This window comes from Chiloscyllium punctatum, chromosome 32 (assembly GCF_047496795.1).
Source record: "Chiloscyllium punctatum isolate Juve2018m chromosome 32, sChiPun1.3, whole genome shotgun sequence".
Classification (NCBI taxonomy): Eukaryota; Metazoa; Chordata; class Chondrichthyes; order Orectolobiformes; family Hemiscylliidae; genus Chiloscyllium; species Chiloscyllium punctatum.
In genome coordinates, this window is record NC_092770.1 from 44,759,544 (window position 1) to 44,774,435 (window position 14,892).

At 40.0% G+C, this 14,892-nt stretch overlaps 1 protein-coding gene across 1 annotated transcript in view; it reads right to left on the reverse strand.

Annotated features, from left to right (window-relative positions):
- Nucleotides 1–14,892, reverse strand: part of ttc38 (tetratricopeptide repeat domain 38) — a 46,858-nt gene that overhangs the window by 20,558 nt on the left and 11,408 nt on the right. The window contains exons 3-8 of the mRNA XM_072552238.1: nt 14,107–14,188; nt 12,350–12,521; nt 9,716–9,889; nt 5,605–5,680; nt 2,729–2,848; nt 1,247–1,306 (exon numbers count right to left, since the gene is read on the reverse strand). Coding sequence (XP_072408339.1) covers nt 1,247–1,306; nt 2,729–2,848; nt 5,605–5,680; nt 9,716–9,889; nt 12,350–12,521; nt 14,107–14,188 — 684 coding nt within the window. The remainder of the gene's footprint in view (nt 1–1,246; nt 1,307–2,728; nt 2,849–5,604; nt 5,681–9,715; nt 9,890–12,349; nt 12,522–14,106; nt 14,189–14,892) is intronic.

The following is a 14,892-nucleotide window of genomic DNA, read 5'->3' on the forward strand; positions in this document are numbered from 1 at the left end:
TCACTGACCTCTTTAGCATCTCTCAAACCCTTCCCCATAAAATTCTTCAAAATGGCAAGCCCCATGCCCAAGCACATTAGACTCCTAGCGGGAGTTCTAACTAAAATATTCTAATAACTCTGTCCCCAGATTGACACTGTTCAAGCACAACCACTTCATTAGGCAGAAGATTAAGCATGCTTAAACTTATTTGACAATCAATTCAGCAAAGTCCACTGCATGAACTAATTCTCTCTTGTTATTTAACTTACCAAGATATTTTCAAACAGTTAGATCAGTTCTGCATCTGTCACTAATATATAAACTTTACTGAAGTAAAATCCAGCATGGAGAAAGTACAGCATCCTTTAGTCCTACAAGGCAGCAACATATGTATGCTGGAAAATCAGGCTGTGGATGTTAACTTTTATTTTAATTTATTAATTCAATGTAGATTTAGCTGACTGGGCCAGCACCTATTTGCCCACACCTACTGGTTCTTGAGAAAATGGTGGTGAGCTGCTTTTTTTGAACTGCTGCAGTCCATCTCCTGTAGTTAGATCTACAATGCTGTTATGGAGAGAATGCTGGGATGTTTACCCAGTGACACTGGAAGAACAGTAATATATTTCCAAGCAGTGTGTGCCTTGAAGAGGATTTTGCAGGTGGTGGTGTTCTCATGTATCTGCTACTCTGTCCTTCTAGATGGAGATGGTCACGGGTTTGGTAGGTGCTGTCTAATGAGCTGTCGAGTGGGGTGTATTCCATTCTGACTTGTGCTTTGCAGATGTTATCAGGCTTTGTGGAGTCAGGAGATGAATTACTTGTGCAGGATTCCTAATCTCTTACTTGTCTGAAAGCCACAGTCCTTTATATGACTAGTCCAGATCAGTTTCTGATTAATGGTAACCCCAGGATATTGATAATGGGGAATTCAGTGATTAAATACCATTAATTGTCAAGGAGTGATGGTTAGATTCTTTCTTGTTGGAGATATTCAAGCTTGGTATTTGTGTGGTGCAAATACTACCTGCCACTCTTCACCGAAGTCTAGATATTGTTCAGGTCTTTTGAATTTTGACATGGACTGCTTCAGTATCTGAGGAGTCAAAGAAGGTGCTGAGTATTGTGCAATCACCAGCAACCATTCCCACTTCTGACCTTCTGATGGGGAGGAAGATCATTGGTGAAGCAGCTAAAGAAGGCATGGCAATTAACAAATAAATACAAACGTAGGAAGCATCAAGTGTCCAAATCAACAACAAACCTTTTCAATGTGGTATAGTGCCCAATGCCAGTAATTATGACAGGCAAGCATATCAGAACCCTGTGAACAGATTGAAAAGACAACTGTGAAAACATTCCCATTGATATTTTATGCTTAGCCCTTACCACGATTCCCTCATAGCAGACAGTTCATCATTTCCCAACTAAGAAATGTTTCGAAGAACAGTCATAGTGGACTTGAAATGTTCATTCTGTTCCTATGTCCAGAACTGCTACGTTCATCCAGCACCTTCTGGTTTTATTTCTGATTTCCAGCATCACAGTGTTTTGCTTTTATACAGAATTCTCCATTGCCCTGGTAGCACAAACCTCCAGCTAACCTAGTAGAGTCATAAAGTCATACAGCATGGAAACTGACCCTTCGGTCCAACTCATTCATGCCGACCACTTTTCCAAACTAAATTAATCCCACTTGTCTACATTTGTCCTATACCCCTTCTAAGCCTTTCCTATTCATGTTTCTATCTAAATGTTTTTTAAGTGTTGTAATTGTACCTGCATCTACCACTTCCTCTGGCAGTTCATTCCACATATGAACCACTGTCTGTGTGAAAAAGTTGCCCCTCAAGTCCCCTTTAAATCTTTCTCTTCTCACCTTAAAAATATGCCCCCTAATTTTGAACTCCCCTGCCCCCCCGCCCCCACACCTTTGCTATTCACCTTACAATGTGCTCATGATTTTTAAACCTCAAAAGGCCATCCCTCAATCTCCTACCCTTCAGTGAAAAAAGCCTCAGCCTACCCACCCTCTCCTTATAACTCAAACCTTCCAGTCCCAGCGATATCCTGGTAAATCTTTTCTTAACCCTCTCCAATTTAATAATATCCTTCCGATAGCAGGGCAACCAGATCTGTACACAGTACTCCAAAAATGGCCTCCCCAATGCCCTGTACAACCTCAACATGACATCCCAACTCCTTTACTCAGTGCTCTGAGCAATAAAAGCAAGCGTACCAAATGCCTTCTTAACCACCCTGTTTACCTGTAATGTAACTTTGAAGGAACAATGTACCCGAACCCCTAGGTTTCCAGCAGTTATTCTTCAAGACTCATTGACTTAATCACAGATATTCTGTTTCTCAATTATCCCTGTTAATTATTGGGCTAATAACAGATACGACGTAGGCAAATGCTGTCACTCAATCTGACCCTATGAATTCAAATATACACCATTCATTAGAAAAAAAAAGCAAATGTGAGAACAACATTCCTTCCCTACATTTTCTCCAAGACACCAGAAACTAAGGTTGAAAAAGATAATGAGAAACCTACTTCCCAAACTTCTGCTAGGAAGTGTATATCAAACCCAGTGATTATGGTTTTCCATCTCTACAACGTATCAGAAATGTATGGAATTCATTCCCATGGCTCTCTGTGTTGCTGTACTAGCTGCTGACCTAATTTATATCTTTTCACGGGGCTTGATCAGGAACCATGCATTTTTGGTTTTCTTAGGTTTACCTTCCAGTTGTTTTCTGTCTCTTTCATAAACTTTAATCCATTGTTCACATCTGCACGCATCTCATACACATGTGCCAGGGAATGTGCAGACCAAGCATCACATGGATTCAGAACCAAGCCCTGATAAAAAGGACAAAGAGCAAGGGGGTAAAGAGAGTCAAAATTTACATTATGGAAAAAAAAATACAAATCATGCCCTTGAATTGGCGAGACACAATTGCACTTGGGTTTCCATCTTACATTTGTGAGTGCTATGGGAGTACACTTGATGATGAAATAGGCAAGCCTCCCCATTACTCACAGACAATCTTATATATTCCATATTCCTGTAAAATCTGGAGACTGTCTCCTGCCACAGAGAGGGTTGGAGATACTACACCATCTCCCCGAACCAGCCCCATTTTGTCCCTTTAAATGAAAAGGCAAAATAGGTGAACATCAACTTTTAAACAAATGTTAATCTATAGGGATCCATATCATTCTTATAATCTGGAACAGAAATTGGAAAGAAGGGGGATGAAAGTAAGCTATTTACCATCCCATAACAGAGCTCCTTGCTGAGTCCAAGCTTTCTGCATCTCTTTTATCGTAAACAGGTATGAAAAATGTTCCATTTATACACTTCATTAAAATGTTATACACTTACTTCCTGTGGTTTTCAGATATATTTCTATTCTTATTTTAGTCTAGAGGGAATTCTTGAGAAGGAAAGCATTTTTATTGAAAACAGCACCATTAAAGTGATGTGCAAAAGAAGCAACAATAATGAGAAATAAGTCTTTTTCTCACAGTGAGTTGTTAGGATATGAAGTGCATGGTCTGGAAATGTGGTGGTGGCTGTTTTAAGGAAGAATTTCAAGAGGGCACTGGATGATTATGTGGGTAGTAGTAGTGTACAAGGATACAGAGGGAAATGTAGAACTTCAGTACTTGGTAATTGAATCAGTCCAAGCACAATGGGCCAAATAGCCTCCATCTGCATCATAATAATTCTATGATTTGCCATTTAAATTAAATCAGTTTCCAATTTAATGTAGAAAAGTTTATTCAAATGTTGTGCCTTGTAGGTAGTGCAATCCCCTTTCAAATAAAACAGTTCTTCTGAGATACTGAAAGCAACATTGGCCATTGGAATGGCATGTGGGGAAACTGGCCAACTGAACTGTGTGGTGGAAATTGGGCAAGGCCAGACAGACAGATGTGCAAACCAGTTAATAGGTGTTAGTAAGACAGTGCAACTGAGATATTAAGTCAGGAAGCTTGCAGCATTCACTGTCAAATTGAACAAGCCAGACAGATATGCAAGTCATTCACCTTGATTGACTATTGAATGGATGGTTAATGAGTCAATCTTACAAGGTTTCGGATGGAATAATAGATCTGAGTTTCAGTATAACTGTTTTTGAGACAACTCAGTTCCTAGAGGTGGCTCAGTCAATATGGAAATTACTATATCCAATTTTGGCTTTTGTAACACCCTTCCTGAGACAGAAACGCAATTTACACTGAGTAACTAAATTATGCTAATTACACTGTTACATCAAATTGCTGCTAAGCCACCGTACTCAGAAATGACCTGAATAACTAGTCATAGAATTGTAGAGATATACAGCATGGAATCAAACTCTTCAGTCCAACTTGTCCATGCCGACCAGATATCCCAAATTAATCTAGTCCCATTTGCCAGCATTTTGTCTATATCCTTCTAAACTCTTTCTACTCATATGCCCATCCAGATGCCTGTTAACTATTGGAATTTTACCAGCCTCCACCACTTCCTCTGGCAGCTTATTCCATACACACCACCCTCTGCGTGAAAAAGTTGCTCCTGGGGTCCCTTTTAAATCTTCCCCTCACAGCCTATGCCGTTTAGTTTGGGACTCCCCCACCTATGCTCATGATTTTATCAATCTCTATAATGTCATCCCTCAGCCTCCGATGCTCCAAGGAAAATAACCCTGCCTATACAGCCTCTCCCTATAACTCAAACCCTCCAACCCTGGCAACATCCTTGTAAATATTTTCTGAACCCTTTCAAGTTTCACAACATCCTTCCTATAGGAGGGAGACCAGAATTGCGCACAATACTCGAGTTAAAAGAAGCCACTCAAATCAGAGGGGGATCTCACATACTCCAGAGAACATCAGAACCAAAAAGCAGGAACCTTGGGAGCAAGAAGTACAGCCTCAAGTCCAGTTTGACCAGTTGTAATCCGGATAGAATAGCTTTTTTTATCATTATTTGCTTCCAAAGCCAATTTTAAACTAGTGTGGGCATAGACATTTCAGAACTGTAAAGTTACTCAGGAAGTTAGAGGGAAAGACGAGTTTTGTAAAATTGTATATATAATATATATATATATATCCATCTTGTGTTTCAGCAACAATAAACCACCATTTTATTATTAGTGTAAAACGAGTCACACCAAGTAAGCAAGTAGATCAGACTATATGAAAACAAAGCTTAAATCCTTAAGGACGTAAAGGATTCCCCTTCAAATTTGCATGAACATTATTTCTCAAAGTTACATCCTCCTTTCCTCATTATGTGTCACTCAAACTCATTCATTCCTACTATCTCTGACTGTCCAACCACTCATGACTCTTCTGATAGTGTACTGGTCAATACATGCAGACGTCTACAGATCTTTTTGAATCAGGTCAGGTTTGGTGTCTACTGAAAGTTATGCTAGGATTTTGCACTAGAGAAATCTTCTTCTTCTATGCCCCATAAATTATTCTGTTAACTCTTTGCATGGAACACAATAAACCAATTTTACCACAATGGATCATCACCCATGTGGTGAATATGCTGTGGTCCTTTAAACAAATGCTGTATTCTTTTCTCTCTATCAAATAGTTTAGTTATCACTTACCTCTTTGGCAGTTTTCTCTGCCAGATCATAGAAGTTAGTTTCCACCAGCCCAAATGAGTACATCCCTTTCAAGTAACTAAAGAGGTTGAGAACACAAGGTTATTAATACAAATCAGTGGCCTTTATTGCTGACTTTTAATAAATGATTAATATGCTCTACCATGGTTGCTCTTCAGTTTACTTCAAGTAATGCATGTGTAAATGAAAATGCTGATGCAACTTCCCCCTTAGTTCACTCACTGCTAAAACATTTACCAGTGCTATTTTTACCTGGGGACTTGATTAGTCTAATACACTCCCAGCGCGATTCCAAAATTCTACCCTCAGGAAATCGGAGGTCACTCAAAACTCTGCTGGTTGTATCCTACTACACAACAAGTCCTGTTTTGGTCATGTGATCTAGTATATGGACAGCACAGTGGCTCAGTGGTTAGCACTGCTACCTCACAGTGCCCGGGACCCGGGTTCAATTCCAGCCTCGGACAACTGTCTGTGTGGAGTTTTCACATTCTCCCTGTGTCTGTGTGGGTTCCCTCCGGGTGCTCCGGTTTCCTCCAACAATCCAAAGGTGTGCAGGTCAGGTGAATTGGTCATGCTAAGTTGTCCATAGTGTCCAGGGATGTGTAGGTTAGGTACATTAATCAGGGGTAAATGTAGAGTAACTGGGTTAGGGAATGGGTCTGGCTGGGTTACTCTTCGGAGGGTCAGTGCAGACTTGTTAGGCCAAATGGCCTGTTTCCAAACTGGAGGGATTCTATGATATCCATCTGTTAACTTATAAAATTTTTTCTTATAACTTTCCCGTAAAAATGCCTTAGGACCTATGTTAAGGGCACTTTATTAATTCAAATTAACTGTTGTGATTCACATACATGAAATCTGGAAACATCTGTCCTACTTACAATAGATAGTTTGAGCTCAGCAAAACCTGAGATAGTTGCAGTTTTGTTTTGTGTCTTTTCAACAGACGTTTGAGCAAACTACACACCAGTGAGTTTGGCTACCACATGCACAGGCACATCAAAAGGGGAATAATTGTAATAAAGTCTTCTTGAATGTTTCTCATGAAAAATCAACATATGCACTTTACCAAACAGTGAGTGGTTGTGTAATTTGGTAGTTTACCTGCAGACACTCCTTGAGCATCAATTTATTTATTTTTGACACCAAGATAATGTCATAAAGATCCTATCCTGTAACATAGAGTCATAGAGGTATACAGCATGGAAACAGACCCTTCAGCCCAAGTTCTCCATGCCGACCAGGTTTCCTATATTAAACTAGTCCCATTTGCCTACAATTGGCCCATACACCTCTGAACCATTCCAATCCATGTACCATTCAAGTGTCTTTTAAATGCTGTAATTGTACTTGTCTGTATCACTTCCTCTGGCACTGGTAACAAGATTGGAATATTTACACAGATGAAATCATCCTTTTTGTTATTTAGCATCAGAAAGTGAGAAATACCAATTTCTAAAGAAATGGTTCCTACTTACTCCATTTAAAAAAATAGTAAACTAACTGGAGGTGTCAGTAAGTTCAGTTGGTTAGTTTAACAGATTGTACTTCAGAATAACAGCAACAGTGTGACTTTGATTATCGTTCCATCCAAAGATGTGTTTTCAAACAGTGGACAGATGAATAAAAGAAATACCTATTTCAATTAAAACGAAATGATTCAAATTTATGGATTATGGATGGTGAATAGAGGTAGCTATTAATGTAAAGAAGGAACAGAATAGGAACATAGGAACAGGACTTAGCCATTGTTGTGGTTCTGTTCGCCGAGCTGGGAATTTGTCTTGCAAACGTTTCGTCCCCTGTCTAAGTGACATCCTCAGTGCTTGGGAGCCTCCTGTGAAGCGCTTCTGTGCTGTTTCTTCCAGCATTTATAGTGGCCTGTCTCTGCCGCTTCCGGTTGTCAGTTCGAGCTGTCCGCTGTAGTGGCCGGTATATTGGGTCCAGGTCGATGTGTTTCTTGATAGAGTCTGTGGATGAGTGCCATGCCTCTAGGAATTCCCTGGCTGTTCTCTGTTTGGCTTGCCCTATAATGGTAGTGTTGTCCCAGTTGAATTCATGTTGCTTGTCATCTGTGTGTGTGGCTACTAAGGATAGCTGGTTGTGTCGTTTCGTGGCTAGTTGGTGTTCGTGTATACGGATCGTTAACTGTCTTCCTGTTTGTCCGATGTAGTGTTTTGTGCAGTCCTTGCATGGGATTTTGTACACTACATTAGTTTTGCTCATGTTGGTTATCGGGTCCTTTGTTCTGGTGAGTTGTTGTCTGAGCGTGGCTGTTGGTTTGTGTGCTGTTATGAGTCCTAGTGGTCGCAGTAGTCTGGCTGTCATTTCAGAAATGCTCCTGATGTATGGTAGTGTGGCTAGTCCTTTGGGTTGCGGCATGTCCTCGTTCCGTTGTCTCTCCCTTAGGCATCTGTTGATGAAATTGCGAGGGTATCCGTTTTTGGCGAATACTTTGTATAGGTGTTCCTCTTCCTCTTTTTGTAGTTCTGGTGTGCTGCAGTGTGTTGTGGCCCTTTTGAATAGTGTCCTAATGCAACTTCGTTTGTGTGTGTTGGGGTGGTTGCTTTCATAGTTTAGGACTTGGTCTGTGTGTGTGGCTTTCCTGTAAACCTTTGTGGTGAATTCTCCGTTCAGTGTTCTCTATACCATCACGTCTAGGAATGGGAGTTGGTTGTTCTTTTCTTCCTCTCTAGTGAATCGGATTACTGTGAGTGTGGCGTTGATGATCCAGTGTGTGTTCTCTATTTCTGTGTTTTTAATTATTACAAAGGTGTCATCCACGTATCTGACCCAGAGTTTGGGTTGAAGTTGTGGTAAGACTGTTTGTTCTAACCTTTGCATTACTGCTTCTGCAATGAGTCCAGAGATCGGTGAGCCCATGGGTGTTCCGTTGATTTGTTCGTATATTTGGTTATTGAATGTGAAGTGTGTTGTGAGGCACAAGTCCAGTAGTTTAAGTATGCCGTCTTTGTTGATAGGTTCAACGTCCTGTTGTCTGTTATGTCTGTCCAGCAGGTTGGCTATTGTTTCTTTGGCTAGGGTTTTGTCGATGGAGGTGAACAGTGCCGTTACATCGAATGAGACCATAGTTTCTTCCTTGTCTATGTGTATATTTCTGATGATGTCCAAGAATTCCTGTGTCGATTATATAGATTGTCTGGATCTGCTGATCAGGTGTTTCAGTTTCTGCTGTATTCTTTGGCCAGTTTGTGTGATGGTGTCCCTGGTAGTGATACTATGGGTCTGAGTGGGATGTCTGGTTTGTGCACTTTGGGTAGTCCATAGAATCTGGGGGTGTTGTTGCTTTCAGGTTTCATTCTTTGTAGGTCAGACCTGGTTATCTGTCCGTTTTTTTGTAGATTCCTCAGTGTGTTGTTTATCCTATTGGTGAGCTGTGGGGTGGGGTCAAACTCCCTCTTTTGGTAGGTGTTGGTATCTGCAAGTAGTTGTTGTGCTTTTTGAACTTAGCCATTCAACAAAACTCCTCAACCCTGCCTAATTCTTTTTCCAATCGAGGGTTGAACAGAAGGAGGGCAGAACCTGAAGAAAACATTCAGTGGGTCAGACAATGTGAGGAAGGAAGGAAAGTTGGTACTTCAGGCCAACTATCAAGATAGCTGCAAGATCAACTCCGTAGTATTCTTCTTCTCAAATATTGCCCGACCCACTGAGTGCTTCTTGCACTTTTTGCTCTTTTTCAGATTTCCAGCATCAGCTGAATTTTGCTTTTGGTTTAGAGCCTGAAGATAACCCAAATTAATTAAGAAGTTGAAGATGAACCATCAGTTAGAGTCCAGACAGTCATAAGTTTGTGCACTTGTAGACAACTTTAATGGAATATATTTGACAGTTTGATTGATTGACTTCTGTGTGTTAATACTGATGACTGCTGCAGAACAACAAAGACTATCTACCTTTGGGGAGGCTGAAGCATGAATGATTGAATTTCAAATCTAGTCTCAAACGTTGGAGATATATCCACATCCTTTCTCCCAGTAACATCAATGCACATGGATGAGTAATTCCTAAAAACAAAGCTACAGAATATTTTTTGACAATATTTTCTGATACATGATGGAATACGTACCCATAAAGTGGCATTTGTGGTGTCCAATGAGGAAGGGCCCGTGCAAGACAATCTCTTAACTGTTGTGCGAGACCCAGATAAAAGTAGGTATCATGAGCCAGCTTCAATGCCAATATATCGGTTGGCTGATCCAATAAAATCTCTTCCCACACCTTACATGCCTTTGGAAGAGCCCTAAAGAATTTAAAAGGAGGTAAGCTTAAACATCATTACGATCTTTTATCGAGATAAATTCAGGATATTAAAGACAGTTTGAATTGGATAATACCTCACTTAAAACTTGACAAATGCACTAGTTTTCACAAATGTTGTCCCAAATACTTAAATGTGTGAAATATTAAGAAATGCAATTTTATCCATATTAATTTTCCCAACAAAAACTTGAAAGAACTTTCCAATTCATACATCTCTCACTAAACATTAATTAAACAATGATTGAACCTCAAGAAGGGGAGTAGAGACAACCCTGGCAATTATAAACCAGTGAGCCTTACTTCAGTTGTTGGTAAAATGTTGGAAAAGGTTATAAGAGATAGGATTTATAATCATCTAGAAAAGAATAATTTGATTAGGGAAAGTCAGCACGATTTTGTGAAGGGTAGGTCGTGCCTCACAAACCTTATTGAGTTCTTTGAGAAGGTGACCAAACAGGTAGATGAGGGTAAACCAGTTGATGTGGTGTATATGGATTTCAGCAAGGCGTTCGATAAGGTTCCCCACAGTAGGCTATTGTACAAAATGCGGAGGAATGGGATTGTGGGAGATATAGCAGTTTGGATGAGTAATTGACTTGCTGAAAGAAGACAGAGGGTGGTGGTTGATGGGAAATACTAATCCTGGAGTCCAGTTACTAGTGGTGTATCAAAAGGGTCAGTGTTGGGTCCACTGCTGTTCATCATTTTTATAAATGACCTGGATGAGGGCGTAGAAGGGTGGGTTAGTAAAGGTCGGTGGATTTGTGGATAGTGACAAAGGATGTTGTAGGTTACAGAGAGACATAGATAAGCTGCAGAGCTGGGCTGAGAGGTGGCAAATGGAGTTTAATGCAGACAAGTGTGAGGTGATACACTTTGGTCGGAGTAACCGAATGCAAAGTACTGGGCTAATGGTAAGATTCTTGGTAGTGTAGATGAGCAGAGAGATCTCCATGTCCATGTACACAGATCCTTGAAAGTTGCCACCCAGGTTGACAGGATTGTTATGAAGGCATACAGTGTTTTAGCTTTTATTAATAGAGGGATTGAGTTCCGGAACCACGAGGTTATGCTGTAGCTGTACAAAACTCTGGTGCGGCCACACTTGGTGTATTGTGTACAGTTCTGGTCACCGCATTATAAGACGGATGTGGAAGCTTTGGAGACTGTGCAGAGGAGATTTACTAGGATATTTCCTGGTATGGAGGGGAGGTCTTATGAGGAAAGGCTGAGGGACTTGAGGCTGTTCTTGTTAGAGAGAAGAAGGTTGAGAGGTGACTTAATAGAGACATATAAAATAATCAGAGGGTTGGATAGGGAGAGCCTTTTTCCAAGTATGGTGACAATGAGCACGAGGGGGCATAGCTTTAAATTGAGGGGTGATAGATATCAGACAGATGACAGAGAGTAGATTAGATTAGATTACTTACAGTGTGGAAACAGGCCCTTCGGCCCAACAAGTCCACACCGACCCGCCGAAGCGTACCCACCCATACCCCTACATCTACCCCTTACCTAACACTACGGGCAATTTAGCATGGCCAATTCACCTGACCTGCACATCTTTGGACTGTGGGAGGAAACCGGAGCACCCGGAGGAAACCCACGCAGACACGGGGAGAACATGCAAACTCCACACAGTCAGTCGCCTGAGGCGGGAATTGAACCCGGGTCTCCGGCGCTGTGAGGCAGCAGTGCTAACCACTGTGCCACCGTGCCGCCCAAGTAGTAAGAGTATGCAATGCTTTGCCTGCAACGGTAGTAGATTCGCCAACTTTAAGTGCATTTAAGTCGTCATTGGACAAGCATATGGACATACATGGAATAGTGTAGGTTAGATGGGCTTCAGATTGGTATGACAGGTCGGTGCAACATCGAGAGCCGAAGGGCCTGTACTTCGCTGTAACGTTCTATGTTCTATAATATTTTACTTCAGCAATTACTGGCCTACAGGAATCAACCACTTAATTGCAGCTACATCTATCATCATCTATTATAATTGATATCAAATGATAGGACAATAGGACACTCCTGTTAGTATAAAGAAAGAAATCATTTCACTTTCCAATGAACAGCTGCTGACTCTATTTTAAATCATATTTGATTTACATTTTATTAAGCTCTACGTGATTATCCTTTAACAAGATGCAAAGGAATTACTGATTTGCCCAAAATAAAACTTAATATGTTACAAGCTGAACTTTTCATAACTATTTTATTTTTATGATGGTCGGACTGGCCGTGGAAAATTGCCTGATGCTGATGGTTGTGGGTGGTATAAATTATGCTATTTTATGAAAATCACTCTCTGTATAAAGCTGATTAGCCTTTTGAATAACTGGACTAATAAAAATGAGCACTAATAACTGATAGTCATGAGCTCAAAAGAATATCCTCAATGTAATTAAATTGAAATCATACCTTACATAACTCTTCTTACCCTTTTGAAAACAGATCCAGTGCTTCTACGTGGAGACGTTCCCGTTCAGTGATCCCTTGTGTCTTTGCAAGTCCAACCATCTTCTTGACTGCAGTATCCAGGTCTTTATCCAGCCGAATAGAGTTCCCTGTACCAGTCAGTTCTATTCCATTTATGAGGACATGCCCCATTACTGGAAGAGAAAGGAGGGATAGGACAATGAGTTGGATTTTCCCCTCCCCAAAACTAACTGAATGCATTTCAGGAGGTCCAAACTGGAGACATGCAAAGCAACAACTTTATACTTTGATTTTATTTATTTATTGTCACCTGTATTTTGTTACAAAATACAGTGAAAAGTGTTGTATAGTGTCACCACTCTTCAGCGCTATCTCAAAATACAGAAAAATAAACCAAAACATAGAAAAGCAGAAACATAAAGAAATAAAATTCAATCTTACAGTCCTGCTTGTTAGGTGCTCAGTCATGGGGTTGGTTATCAGTTGATTTCTGATGGACACTATTTTCCTTAAGGCAGGAACCAAGACAGCTTATACCCTAATACTCATTTAATATGAAGTCACAGCAACCAAGTAAATGACTGCAACAAATCCAATTTGCCCTGACATCAGTATTTTTGTCAAACTGGGTTGCTGCCTGAGAACTGTGGAAACTATGCCCAGCAAGTTGATGCATGAAGTTTAGGGAAAGTCTGGAGAGGGAGCAAGGAACTTTTTCACAGAAATGTTTAAAAGCTTAACAACTTTAAATGTTGCAATGAATTAATTTTTGATGATTTATATATATATTATTAATGGTAATGCTTGATCATAGGACTCTGTCTGAAAAAGCTACATGATTATTGATCAGGATTCTCTGAATGTTCCCATGCATTTGAGTACTTTACCTCTTCTGGGTTCAACACTATTGAGTCTGGTTTAAATGGGTAATTTGAACACAGTGGTTTGAGATTTACAGTGGTTTAAAGTTTTAAAGAGATCTTTAAAGTGATTTAATGAGATATTCTCAGACTTAAGAAAAGACTGAACAATTGCTCAATATTTCTGACTGAAACTTGAGCATTTAGAAAAGAAACAGGTTTCTAGACAGCTAGGCAGGGAACTGCAATTAATCCAATGTATTGACTTTGTTGAGTTCATTTATTCAGCTGCGTAATGTAATCCCATTATGTACAAAATGACTGAATTACAGTAAACTATAAATGGATTTAGCTCAACAGGTGTTCTTTATGTATCTATGGTTTTGTTTAATTAATAGCCTTATGAAAAAGCTATAGGAATTATTGTTTTGAATATCTGTTTGTATATTTTAACAGATTAACGAGTATTTGAGATGAGAGAATGTTGTTTTTCAAGAGGAGATTCAATGGCTGTATGGTTGACTGATAATTATATGTTGTTTAAAGTAGAATGTATAAGTATTCTATTTCTCACCTCCTGTGAGGAGGCTTTCTGGTAAAAATTCAGGCCTGGAGTTCAATTTGTATTGTTTACTAGGCAAACCTCATGAAGTCTCACAAACTTACAGCCACAAAGTGAATGAGACCTTGCCAACCTTCAGACCTTTATAAAGCTAATTACTCATCCAGATCTATTATTTTTAAGTCTTTGCTTGGTACAGCATCGGAATGTCACAATCATAATATTTACTCATTGGATTGTCTTGTAATATCTCCCTTAAAGTTTTCACCCCATAACCTCAATCTCTCTCAAAAAGCTTGGGACTTAATGAGTAAAGTAAATTAATTCTTTACTTACCAAAATCCGGATCTGCAGCTTGCAACCGAGTTTTACAACCCTCAATTCCTCCAAGACTTGGGTCGTTAGTCCAAGACACCCACTGGGGAATAAGTGGTGAAATACTTATTTATACATACCAATCATTGACAACAATACTTCTGTGGCACAACAGTTAATATTGGGCTAGATCAGGACCAAAGTATTCGAATAGTTATGGAATCAATGCAATTCCTTTTTAATCAGTTCTTGGTTGGACTTTATTTTTTGGGACAGTTGGACATGAGTGGTGCACAGTTTAGGAGTATTCAGGAATACTCTCTCCTGAACTGGTTGGTGCCATTCCAACACTCAAGAAGCCTGATACCAATGAGGACAAAGCCGATCACTCGATTGGCAATCCATCTATCACCTTCAGCATTCACTTTCTTCACTGCTGACACAGTGGCAACGGTATATATCATGTACAAGATGCACTACAGTAACTCATCAAGGCTCCTTCAAAAGCACTTGCATGAATGAACTAGTTAATTAGCTTTAAGTTGCCACTTACACCTACAAAAGGTACCTAGGTAGGCCTTCCAATGCCACAATGGATGGCATCAAGAAGGATAAAGGCAGCAGATGCTTGCGAATATTACCATCTGCAAATATCCCTCCAAGTGACACAACATTCTAATGCAGAACTATCACACTGAACCTTTATGGTCATTGGATTTTAAAAAAGCTTTTCTAACAGTATTGTGGCTATCCCTACACTCCAAGGGCTGCAGTGGTTCAAGAAGGCAACTCATCACCACCTTAGTC